This window comes from Vombatus ursinus, unplaced genomic scaffold (genome assembly GCF_900497805.2).
Source record: "Vombatus ursinus unplaced genomic scaffold, bare-nosed wombat genome assembly UNPS02014807.1, whole genome shotgun sequence".
Taxonomy (NCBI): Eukaryota; Metazoa; Chordata; class Mammalia; order Diprotodontia; family Vombatidae; genus Vombatus; species Vombatus ursinus.
The window spans coordinates 60,050,839-60,063,404 of NW_020954585.1; the positions used below are offsets into that span (position 1 = coordinate 60,050,839).

Sequence of the window (12,566 nt, forward strand, 5' to 3'; positions counted from 1 at the left end):
GTTACTTTTGCATCTAAAGAATCAGATCTTAGACACTTGTGTTTAACAATACTTTTGACTTTTATTTTAAGTGAACACATTATTTGCAATAGGGTTTTACAGCCATACAACGATCCTATCCACTTTACAGCAAAGTATTATGAATAGATACAGAATGTTTCTTCATGCAAATTGTGGTTGTACACTGAGTAACAAACACTTCAAAACTCAATACATATCTGTACATTATTTACATATTAACTTTATATTTAATTGTAAATAGAAATGTTTTCCAAGAAAATATAAGAAACTGATAATTCACAAATTATAACTAGCTTCTGGTCTACAACAGACCTAACTTCTCAGCAAGCATATCTATTTAGATATATGCATTTATAACTTTAAAAATATGCATTGCTTTATATGAAGCATGAGATGCTGCTCCATCTATAAATTACTTCTATTTTGACCCAGTTTGGTACCACACATATTAAACTGCTCAAAAAAGTTTGTGACCTTTGAGAGCTGACTTGCCTCTAGAGCTAGGTTACTTTGCACTGTAGTCAGTCCAGCTGAGCTTAAGAGAAAAGCTTTCTGAATTACACTGTTCCCTGGGTTGAGATCTGTTTATAACCACAGCCAAACTTGGTTGGGGGAGGAGATTACAGGGATGAGAAGTGCAGCAGAAGCAGCTTACCTAGAGTCAGTGTCCCTGGTTGTGTACACACTACCCCACCCTCCGTATTGTCCCTGAAGAAGGTTTTCGGTCTTTGGCCAGAAGTTGGGGCAAAGTGCAAGCCCTGAAAGCAACTGGGAGAGGAGGAAGATTGAATCTTGGAATGGAGGAAGCAGGGAACTTAACTACTTCCCTGGGCTCAGGCAAAAAAACAAAAATTAGTTATGGCACCTCACAGGGAAAAACGCTGTTTTGTTTTACAAGATCTCTCCAGCCAGAACCTACAAGAGGAGCTCCAAGTGCGGGGAGGGGGGGGGTTGGAGGTCCTCACCCTCCTGTGAACAATACCTTATCTGGCCCAGGGTTCCAGCTACTTTTCCCCTATAGACACTGAGGTGCTTTGCTCCTTGAGAAGCCTAATTGATGGCTTAGTGGAAATGTTGGCCTTATTTCCATCCCTGCTAATACTGTCACAATGTTTAAAATTAATTTAAAATAACGAATACCTTTGGTGGCAAATTAAAAAATTCTAAGTACAACACGATCTTGCTGCCCACACTCCAAAAGGCAAGTGGGATGAAGGAGAGAAATAAGCTAACTACTGTTTGAATTTTTTTAAATGCAGAGAAGTCTGCTACTTTTTGCTATCACAACATAATTTTAGTTATATAAGTTACTATAATTTCCCATGTAAACATCCACATAGGTAAAGTTCTTTTACAAACTACTATGGCAAAAGAACACATGTACTTTCATAAGGCATTTCCTTCATGCTTCCTTTACCAACATGGCTGTGAGGTCAAGACCAGAAAGATACCTGCCCACCCGTGCACCAAGGACTTTTTTAAAAGAATGGTTCTAAGAAGTAATGAGAGAGAAAACATGGAGAATTAAGTGCTCATAGTTTTCAGTAAAATGAACCATTAAACAACAGACTGTTGTTGTGCATGAGAACACCCAATCCTAGGCTGATTAGTGTTTCTATAATCAATCTTCATTAGCAACATTTGGTCTGGTGTATTCCATGAGACTTGCATGGAAAGCTGAAACCCAAAGAGGCATGTGTACTAATGAGGGATATCTGAGGTAGGTACCACTGCCTTTCTCAAAACCAAAATTTAAAATTTACTATATGATTATGGTAAGAGGCCCAAAAGCCCAGGAAAAAAATCAATTTGAGAAATGAGTAGCAATAGTGATTTCAGATACCTTTGGATGACATCTGTTCCATATTGTATCTCTACCTTTTAATGGCCTAGATCAGTGCCTCCACACAATCACCAAGTCTTAGCATCACTAAAATCGAGATTAAATAAATAATTCCACCATTTTGAGTTTAACAAGGGCATAAAAAGTGAAATGGAAATTTGAGGTTTTCCCTGACTGAAGACTTTGTAGTAGGAAGTAATTAAAACCACTATATATTCTGTATCCTTGTGCTGTGCCTGTATCACATAGCCTGTGCAGGTGAGACAAATTTAGTGAGTTTTCTGGTTGGAGAAGATACCTGGTTTCTAATTTCCACTTGTGAAAGAGGAGATAACACCAAGAACAGTCTTGCCATGTAATACTAAATCAACACAGCCATAGTCATAGAGGGACTCCTAAAGGAGAATGTTATGTCCCGCATCTAAATGTATATAGTCATAGAAATAAATAAAAATGGATTAGAAATCTATTAACTGACCCAATCCTAAACTTGGAACCATTGTAGCCTTGTAACTTATTTTACATTTCCTAGATTTTCTTTGGGATTCCAGGCTAAAATATACCTACACCAAAAAGATCCACCCCATTGCCTCTAATATATTTCTGGGACTATCATCTGTGCTATATTATGAGGCTGAGTATTAAGTATTAAAACTCTCTGTATTAAGGAACTTCCAAATTTCCATTAATATATAGGTGATGTATTTGTGATCTGAACTGTTTAAAACAAACCTCAGTGCCATGCAATTAAGAAAATCTAAAAGAATGTATTTGCCCCACAGTTTGATTTGTTCCTCATATGATGGAATATTAAATATCTCAAAACATGCCTAAAGGTGTGTTGCAAGAGGAAAGAGGGTTCACAAATTATTTCTAGTTCATTAAGGAATTTGGTCATATCCTTATAAAGTTGAGGAATAAAAGCAATACTCTGTTTCACCATAAGATTTCGTAGTGCAGATAGCAGAGAACATGCTCCCTATGTTCAGTCAGATACATGTGTAACATGTTTCTGTTTGGAGGATTTCCCTCTTCGAAGAATCAGCAATTACAGTATCAACACCCCAGGGCAGATGTCCTTAACAATGATAAATTGTTTTTTTAGAAAACACTTGGGGGCAAAAAAATGCCACATAAAAGTTTAAGGCACCTTCTCAGCTAAGGTTGGAAAGGAAAAGTTCCCTTTTCTATCTCACTTCTATGTTGTGTACTACTATTTTAATGCTTAATTCCTGGGGCAAATTAAAGCCAAATAATTCTTTTTTTTTTTTTTTTTGGTGATCTGAGAGATTTAGACACTATTAAGGAAGACTTTCCCCTCATAAAATACTAAAAATTCTTTAAAAGATTCCTGGATACCTCTTTCTTCTATGTCCCACAGGATCTAGTCCTTGTCAAATTAAGTATCTTGGTAAAAGGAAAATGCTGCCTTTTACCTTATACCTCATCCAATTCTGTCTCTGGCAGCAGTAAGCATAGACTTGACACTACCTCAATTGTCTACAGCTAGCACTTAAACTAGTTTTTTTCTTTTCCAAAGCCCTTACCTTTGGGAGCTGCATATTTTCAGTGCACATTGTACTTGTGCCCAGGAGTTAAATTAAATTTATAGCTGCCATTCTAAAAATACTATTGTTAGAAAGAAAAAGTTCATTTCATTATAATTTCAGAATATAAAAAGGTATATAAAAGCTATATTCCTATATATCAGAGGAAAAAAGTTCTAAATAAAAAAGTGGTGGCTTTTTTTTTTATCAAACAATTGAATTTGGAATGATTTGCGTTACCGCTAATGGTCATATGTTGTACAACTAGCATGAAGAAGGTCTTCATATAGAGAAAACAAGTTCTGAATCCTACTGTGCACCAGTTTCTGGTGGCTGTATTACAAAGAATTCATACTGGCTAAAAATCATAAGAACAGTATTTTCTAACATCTCCCATCCTGGGCAATATGCTCAATAAACAGGAAGGGATAAATATTTCACGTCTATCAGCCTGATTATTTTCTCTAGGTTATTCAAAATCCAAAGCATACATAAGGCTTCCATGTCTTCTGTTAATTAAATTCCCATACATTCATCCTTGGGAAGTTGTCTGCAGTATTCTATTTAAAGTACTTGTCTCCTGGTGAGTATCTTGCAAAAGGTTTTCTGCATCATCTGTACTCCAATGGTAGATGTGAGAGTGTTGTTTGATCAGTTTTTTCCTTAGTTTTTTTTTATTTTACTTTTACCTGTTTATATTCTTGTTTTCATGCTCCCCTTAATATGGAACTTGGGTGAATCACTGCCCAAACAGCAGAGTGCTATTTTTTATTGGCAATTCTTCTCTTCCTTGTTGCCAGCATATCGTAAAAGGGATCCCTGCTGATACTTGCTCTGGTGAAGGGAAAGAGGAAAAAAATCTATCAGGTCAGTTATGGTTTGACAAAGTTCATTTACTTTCCCATTACAATAGGAGGCTGGGCTAGAAGAAGATTGTTTTTAAAAAATTAAATGGACTTCTTGAGAAGTCTACATATAAGCCCATCAATGTTGTTAAGATGTCAGGGGTCAAACACGACAACTGTTCTACTCCCAGTCCGTACTCCCTAAAATACGTGTGTCAGAAAATGGAGGAATAAGCACCTTTTGGACATACTGTGGTTTTTATTTGAAGCCCATTACTTACTTGATTGATTTGATCCACTCTTCCTTCTCTTCAGGGGTTGGAGCAGATATTCTGTATACGACGTGGTTCCCTTCCACCACTCTACCATCAGCCTCTGTTTTACAGGCTTTTATCACTTGTCCTTTATGGCTTGGGTTATAAAGCTCAAAACAGTTCTGGGTAAAAAGACAAGATAAAGGGAGAGAAAGATATCTTCATAAATCACAGGATCTCACCATGCTGAGAAGCTTGCTTCAAAGTTTATTTAGTTTGCTGGCTTATTATTTAGTTCATTAAAGGTAGAATTTCCAAAAGAGATGTCTTACAGGTTTCCGGGGATCTTCCACTTCTCTTATGCTAAGATTTTCCAAAGGGATAATTCCTCTGGGCTCTTTATCCTACAAGATATAACAGCATTTTGTTAGTCATTTGAAATGGCTACTGGGGAACAGATTCAAAGCTGAGTGTGATGGAAAGGATTACTGTTACTGTTGGAAAGAGAATTCAGCAGCCTTCAAACCATACTCACTGTTGTATATTCAAAGTAATAGAGGCAATTATCTGTCAGGATGAACCACCGTCTCTTCCAGGTTTTCACTCTCCCACCTATAAAAACATAAAGAGTCAGCTGAGTCCAGCCCACCAAGCAAATAGAACATTAGCTTATAAAACTGATTTGGTGCTAGAATCTCATCAATGGCATTTGGAGTTTTTACAAGTGTTACTGACCTTAAGAAATGCTATCAGACTGATCTAACCTCCACCTCTGTCTTAGTGGGCAGAGGCACTTGAACAGCCTAACAGCAGGAAAGATACTAAAAAGAAAGGTTTGTGCCTGAAGAACTAAGGCCCCACCATGAGTCACGTTTCAGAGCAAACAGAACTCTGACCTTGGTAAAGACTCATGAAGTGGATCTTTCTCAAGTCTCAGCTACTGTTTTTCATTCCTGACTGCCCTGTCTGAGGTTAGGGTGGCTAATCCTTTACAATTTTTTTTTTTATCCTTTTCTAGGAAAAATCCCATCTTCATGATTTGGTTTCATTTTCTCACACTGAAACAACTGTAAAAGGATGCCATTGCCTGCTCATCTTGGATTTATTGATTTTAATTTTGTTATATTAGGATGTTATCTCATTACTAAATATTCTAAGCAGAACTGGCATAGTTCATTAACAATTATCCCTATAATTCAACATGCAGATTGAGAATTTTTTTTTTTTGGACATGAACAATTTGTTTTGCTTGACTGTACATGTGTGTAACAGGTTTTGTTTTTCTTGCTTTCTTGGTGGGAGTGGCAGAGAGAAGGCAGGAGGGAGAGAATGTGGGCCTGAAAATAAAATTGAATAAATTAAAAGAAATAATTATCCCCTTATCCAGAATTATCAGACTTAATAAATCATTTAACTAAATCTCAGTATATATACAACTGGATATAATTTATCTGTTGATTTCACTTATCAAGTTTTTTTTAATTTAAAAAAAAAACACCAAACCTCTTTTAATCAACATAAGGCAGATATGGCCAAATTGGTCCCCACTTTCTTTTTTTAAAATACATTTTTATTGATATCTTTTCTTTTTATATCACCAGAATTTCTCCCAGTATTCCTTCCCCCCCTAAGAGAGCTGTCCCATAATGCAAAATATATTTTTAAAGGAAAAAAAGAGGAAAAAATCAGCAATACATCAAAGAAGTCTGAAAATATATACAATGTTCCACACCTGTGGCCCTTCCACATCTGCAAAGGAGTGGAGTTGGGGTGTTCCCACCTCTTTATCCCACTGCTTCTGACATGCATGTTTTGGCAGAAGGAATAGTTATTTAAGATTGGCAGTATCCTTTTAGTGGTTTAAGCCACAAATCATTGCATGGTGACTATGGCTTTAATGTATGAGTCTGAGTTGGTGAGGTACATGGTCAAGAAGCAAGCAGAAGCAAGTGTTGAGATGTAGAAACAGAGACAGGGGAGATAGCATGAAAGAGAAAATGCTGGCTGGGGGAGAAAGGCATTAAAGGAAGGGCACAAGTAAAGAAGTGGAAAGGCAGATGAAGACTTGGGCCGGGCTCTGCTCTTGGTCTCTGCACCATATGGGCTGATCTGATGGCTTGAAGTTGGTATACTCCATAAAAAGGGAGTTTATTCTCCTGTGCTAGGACAGTTAAACTAGACAGAACTGGTTTGGCTTAATTCTGCAGTTCTACTCCATAAAAGGCCTCTTTTAAAAGGTGAGAGAGATGAATAGAAAAAGTTTTAAGTCTGAAAAAAAGCCCAAGGTTCTAGATGAGGAAAAAATAATCTCTGATTACTCCTGCATTTCAGCCTGGACTAATCCTACATGATCAATGACCAACCAGAGAGGCCTAAAACAACTCTAGAGATAGGAGGGTGAAAAGAAGTTTCCACTGATATTTCTATCCTGCCTCGAGTATTTATTGCCCAGCCTATCATATCTTTTCTGCCTTGACTTACAAACTACCTACCAGTAAGTAATTTAGTTAAAGTCATCTATTATTTTCACTTCCTTGGTTGATCAGGTCTAGAGTGTCCCAATAGCAGCCAGTCACTATCTGATACTCTGGTCCAAGGAGCCCCTGCTTCGTGCCATTGAAAAGATGGAGCTAGGGCTCTAGCCTAAAGCAGAGTAGTATAAGAGGGAGGGATTAGTGATTTGAATCCTGTCTTGGCCTCCAACCTTCTATGAAACTGGGAAAAATGGCCTCTCACTTCTGCCTGTTTCCTCAAATATGAGTGGAGACATAGGCCATTGGCCTCACATTACGGATTAATAATTGCAAATACAAATCTTGAATAAATGACAGTAATAATTTTGTATTGTAGCCTTTGGAATAATATCATGTTTGAAGTTTTGTGTTCTCAGGGTAAGCTCTTTAAATTCTGTCTCTCTCCTCCCAGATGGAAGCAGGCAGAAGACAGATGGAGACTCAAATGTGGTGCTTTAGAAGATGTCTCTTGTGCCTTCCAGTTACAGGTGGATGGAGGAAGGCAGGGTTTACCCACAGCAAACAGAAGCTACTGATGATCAACAGACAGGAAGTGAAAACCAAATGAGTTTAATTCTAGGTAATTAACTTTAGGGACTTATGACTTCAGAGGAGCTATTTCCATACGTCACTGTTATGGTACCTAGAAAGGCTTTTAGATCCCAGCCCTCCAAATTGAATTGTAGTTTGTGAACCTTTTCTCAATTCTCCTAGACAAGGCTGGTCTAGTTGGTGGCTAGGGCACTGAATACAGTGGATAGAATGCTGGCCTGCAGTAAGGAAGACATGGGTTCAAAACCAGCCTCAGACACTGAGTAGTTGTGTGACCCTGGGGAAGTCACTTAGCTGCTGTCTGCCTCAGTTTCTTTATCTGTAAAATGGGGGTAATAATAGCATCTACCTCCCAGGGTTGTTGTGAGGATCAAATAAGATAATAATCATAAAATACACATAGTAGGTGCTATATAAATGCTAGCTATTATTTTTACTGTTGTTATTGTTGTTATCATCACCATCATCATCATTATCATCATCATCATCATCACCCACCACCACCATCATCATTATCTTTGCCTTGGAGCCACAACAGTCTCCAGAAAGAAGGCAAAGAATCTTCGCTTGCTAATGCCCTTCTTTGGTTTCTTTATAACCAAATGAGTTGGCTGGGAGTTGTAGCGCACACCTGGAGTGCCTTGCTACTGGGGAGGCTGAGGCTGGTGGATCACTCGAGCTTGGGAGTTCTCAGGTGCTGTCAGCTAAAGCTGGTCAGGTGTCTGCACTAAGTCCAAGCCCCCAGCAGCAAGGGACTACCAGGATGCCTACGGAGGAGCAAAACAGCCCAGGTCAGAAACAGAGCAGGGTCCCTTGCCAATCAGTAGTGGAACTGGGCCCATGAGGGGGCTACTGCACTTCTAGCCTGAGCAAGTTAGGGAGACCTAGTCTCAAATAAACAATAATAACAAGAACCACACAACAACAACCCAAAACACTAAAACAAATTTTCCCTTTAGAATTTTCCCTTCTCCTATGACTTGTCACAAGTCCACATCCCTTTTTTGACTCCTTTTAGCTCCACTCAGACAAGCAGAAGTCCTCTTATCTCTGTCTTGGTCACAAATAATTCTTAAGCTTGTTAACTATAAATTATTCATTTAATAGTCATTTAAAAATATCTTAACACAATGTAGAAGGGCAGTTTCTCCATAAAATTTCTCATAAACCCTAGAAAAGCAGTCATGTTTAAAAAAAAAACCAACTACCTTTGGCACCTGCTTCAAAATTAATCTTGATATTAAGATGAAGCCAACTAATGTAATATCTGTGAAATAAGCAAATGATTTCCTGCACAACTGACTATGCTTACAAAGAGAAATTTCTGGTTTTAGTTTCTCAAATCCCTCTGGAAAAATTTGGCAAAATGCCTTATGTGGATCCATATTTTTATCTTCCTGTACTGGAAACTCTGATAGCAAGAACTATGTCTTTCTATCTATGTTAAAATGCCCATTGTTATGTATATATTTTAATAACAAAAGTCTATTAGTTATCACTTTCAGCTGAAAACTTGCTGCCTTGTGGTCCTTTTAAGGAGAGAAAGATCTTTCACTCATATAATTATTATTGTTGTTATTACTGTTGAATTGCCCTAGGGTAATCACAAATGGATAGGCAGCAAGAGTTGGGATGGTAAGGAATGGATCTGTAATCTTACCAGTATGAGTGTTGCCTTCACTGGTGCAGACTGCAACCTATCCCTCATTCTGTGCAATGGTTGGGTATATCTTTCCATAAATCCTCCACTGAAGATTCACCCAATGTGTTCAATACCTTCTCTTGATTCTTTTATTATTTTGTGAATACCAGTGCTACATTTGGCTGTCCATTCTCTTGCTACATTACCTACCCCCCCACCCACCCCTTTACATTTCTTTCTTGTGCACATTTGTGCACAAATCATCACTGGCAATATGCTACAGCCTAAAAACCACCAGACATGTTTCTACTGCCCTTTGGATCACCCGCATTTATGGTTATTCTAACCCCATGTATCCCATGTTGGCATTAATTACAAAGGTAGGCTTTTGTGACAATATTCAAGATAGAAATGTAGGATCATTGAAAGCACTGGGTAGATCCCAAATGTGATCCATTCCAGTCTCCTCCACCTATTCAATTCTGGTCCTACATCTCACTGTCAATCAGCACCTGTCTAATGCATATGCACTGATGGATTAGGTACTATATTAATGGATTTGGTACTATATTAAATTCCTAAAAACAGAGACTGAGTAGGATTCCTCAGTGTAACAGGCTCCACAGGTCAAGTAACACAAAGTAACATAATAAACACCCTCTCCCATTCTGCTTTAGGAAGGGCTTAACATCAATCAATGAGAAAGAAGCCAAAAGAATGCTTCTCTGTCTAGTGGGTTTAGTTAGTAATCAAGCTGGCATTTAGGCTTCAGGCCTCCTTTTCTCAGTCTAGTCTCTTTTTCATGACCACACTGCCTCTCCATCCTTCCACAAACGCATGGGGTTCTTCTAATTCCAGACTAATTTTCCTAGTTCAACCATACAGCAAGTTGTAAAAACTGTCTTTATTGGTCATTAGACAGCATGTTATCCTAACACCTTACATTTCCTTAATTAGGTCCCAAATGTAATTCTTTTTTTGGGGGGGGGGGAGCACGATGCAACTGGGGTTAAGTGACTTGCCTAGAGTCACACAGCTAGTAAATATAATTCTTAATATTTTAAGTTACGTCTTTCCTTATGAACTACAGGTTTTTTAGAAGGTCCTAAAATATGGGGCATTTTAAAGCCTATTAACCACTTTAGTTCCTATCCTTCTATGAAATCAAATAGATATTGAAGAAAAGGGAGTATCAGAACCTGTACTCAGTCTCAACAATCTTACACTAGATTTTAAGAAAGAGAAAGAGCCACAGTTCCCCAAATCAGAGCAATCTGACAAACCAGGCATGAGTACAGACGAAAGGGGCTGAGACCAAGTGACTGGGAACTGACAAATATGTTAGAATAAAAAATGGAAGAGATCTTTGAGATTTTCTAGTTCAATCCTTCATTTTAGGTAAAATGAGGAAAGTTTAACCTAAGTATTTTTTTTTAACTATGGCTATATTTTACCTTCCCATAAGTAATATATCAACAAAATTATTTTGGACATAACTATTTTACATGCTAAACAAAAATTATTCTCATAGCTGCCAGATTGAAATATGGTTATTAAACTAATCACCTTACCATTAAATCAACATCTTAGTTAAGAGGTAATATAATGTAGAACACAGTAAACTAGTAAATAAATAGTAAAACTAGAGGTCTTTTACTCTCTTGAGGTGAAACTAGTCTGGCTTTCAGTTCCATGACTCAGAAAGACCTGAATTACTTTACTGACAAGCGTATTGCTTGGGTTTATTTCCTCCAATAACTACTTGCACAGCAATCTCCAAGGTTGGACTACTAAGCAAGTCCAGAGGAAGTAGAGATCAAGTGAATGACTCAGCCATAAAGTAAAGCTTTGCACAAGCCAACAAAAGGGAAAGGAAAATCAAGGCAGAAATGAGCAACTGAAGAAGAGCAGGAAGCCATTGGGTACGTACCTCCTAAATGCAGAATAAGCAGAGACAGCCAGTCACAGAACAGAAAGGTGATAGTCATAGGCCAGAAGGAAAACAAGAAGGCACATTTAAACCACTCATTAAGAAATCATAGCCAAACCAAACCAAGAGAAAGTCACAAATAATATGGGAAAATAAAGACACACACATAAAACTATTTGGAGATTAAATGCATTTGCTTCTTCTACAGAAAACTGAGTTGAAATTTTATCTATAAAAATTACTTAACAGTTTTCTGGGATGGATCAATGTAACCTAGTATGTTATTTCTCTGCCATGGAGACTTTAAGAGATTAAAATGCCCTTTTCTGCTGAAGCCTCAATTCTGACATGCCACCATTCAAACAAGAGATTACTAACTCTGAAGTACAACCATCAAGAACATTATTTTGGCTGAACTGCATTTTTTTTAAAAAGGTACTGCCTTTAGATTAGGGGCATTTAACAAGGCTGAATTAGCAGTAATTCCTTTTAGTTTTACAGCAATGGGCTAAAGGGGGGCAGCAACCTATGATTAAACACAAAAAGCAACACAGCAGAATGAGCAGTTCTCATACTAACCCAATTTCAATAGCCAGCCTTCTCTATCTGGATTAAAAAATGTGTGTGTCAAGTCATTGCCATCATCTTCTGGAATCTTAAAAGGCTCATTTTTAATACTTTCATATAAATTCTGTAAGGGGGAAAATGGTAAATTCATTAAAAATCAAAGACACAGTCTCTTCTTTGTTAGGCCTTAGAGAAATGGAATACAAAATAAAGAAAAGTTAGAAACTGAGGACAGTTGTGTTAACTACATATTAAATTTGCTTTTTAAATAACAGAACATTAACAATTACATGGAAACTGGTGCAGCTGAATATTTGTTTTAAAGGTAAAAGAGACACATAGAAAGGATTTGACTTTAAACTGTCATTTTCACAGTTCTAATACAACTTACCCTCAATAATTCCTCAGGGAGATCCCCACCCTCATTAATGCCTCGGTTCATAGATATAAATCGCTCCACTGTTGGTTTATCTCTGACATTGTGGTTGTGGAGGCTGGTGTTTAGCATGATGATTGCAAAAGATAACACATAGCATGTATCTGAAACAAATCCAATGCAAACCAGAGAGATCAGTGAGCTACGGTGGAAGGCTGGGAAAAAGTTTGCAGCTAGTTTTACATGTCCACATAGGCAGTTAGGTTCCCAGAAGAATAAAACCATTTACAAGTCTTAGTTGTGGTTCAAATGAGAAAGACCATTCCTGTTGCCAAGGCTAGATGACTACCAGGACCTGCAAATATGCTGATTCTATAGACTTTTTCCCTTTATTGGGCCCAGACCATTAGAAGAGCACAAGGTCTCAGAATGTTGAAGACGGCTTAGAGGAAAATCAATTCAGAAGGGTGAATTCA

General features: G+C 37.6%; 1 protein-coding gene across 1 annotated transcript in view; it reads right to left on the reverse strand.

The window, feature by feature from the left end:
- Window positions 1-41: 41 nt before the first annotated feature.
- The window catches only part of LOC114052367 (cytohesin-3), a 38,186-nt gene continuing 25,661 nt past the window's right edge, over window positions 42-12,566 (reverse strand). Inside the window, exons 7-12 of the mRNA XM_027874929.1 lie at window positions 12,106-12,254; window positions 11,727-11,838; window positions 5,046-5,122; window positions 4,843-4,914; window positions 4,538-4,692; window positions 42-4,245 (exon numbers count right to left, since the gene is read on the reverse strand). Of these exons, the coding sequence (XP_027730730.1) occupies window positions 4,173-4,245; window positions 4,538-4,692; window positions 4,843-4,914; window positions 5,046-5,122; window positions 11,727-11,838; window positions 12,106-12,254 (638 nt within the window). The 3' untranslated portion in view covers window positions 42-4,172. The remainder of the gene's footprint in view (window positions 4,246-4,537; window positions 4,693-4,842; window positions 4,915-5,045; window positions 5,123-11,726; window positions 11,839-12,105; window positions 12,255-12,566) is intronic.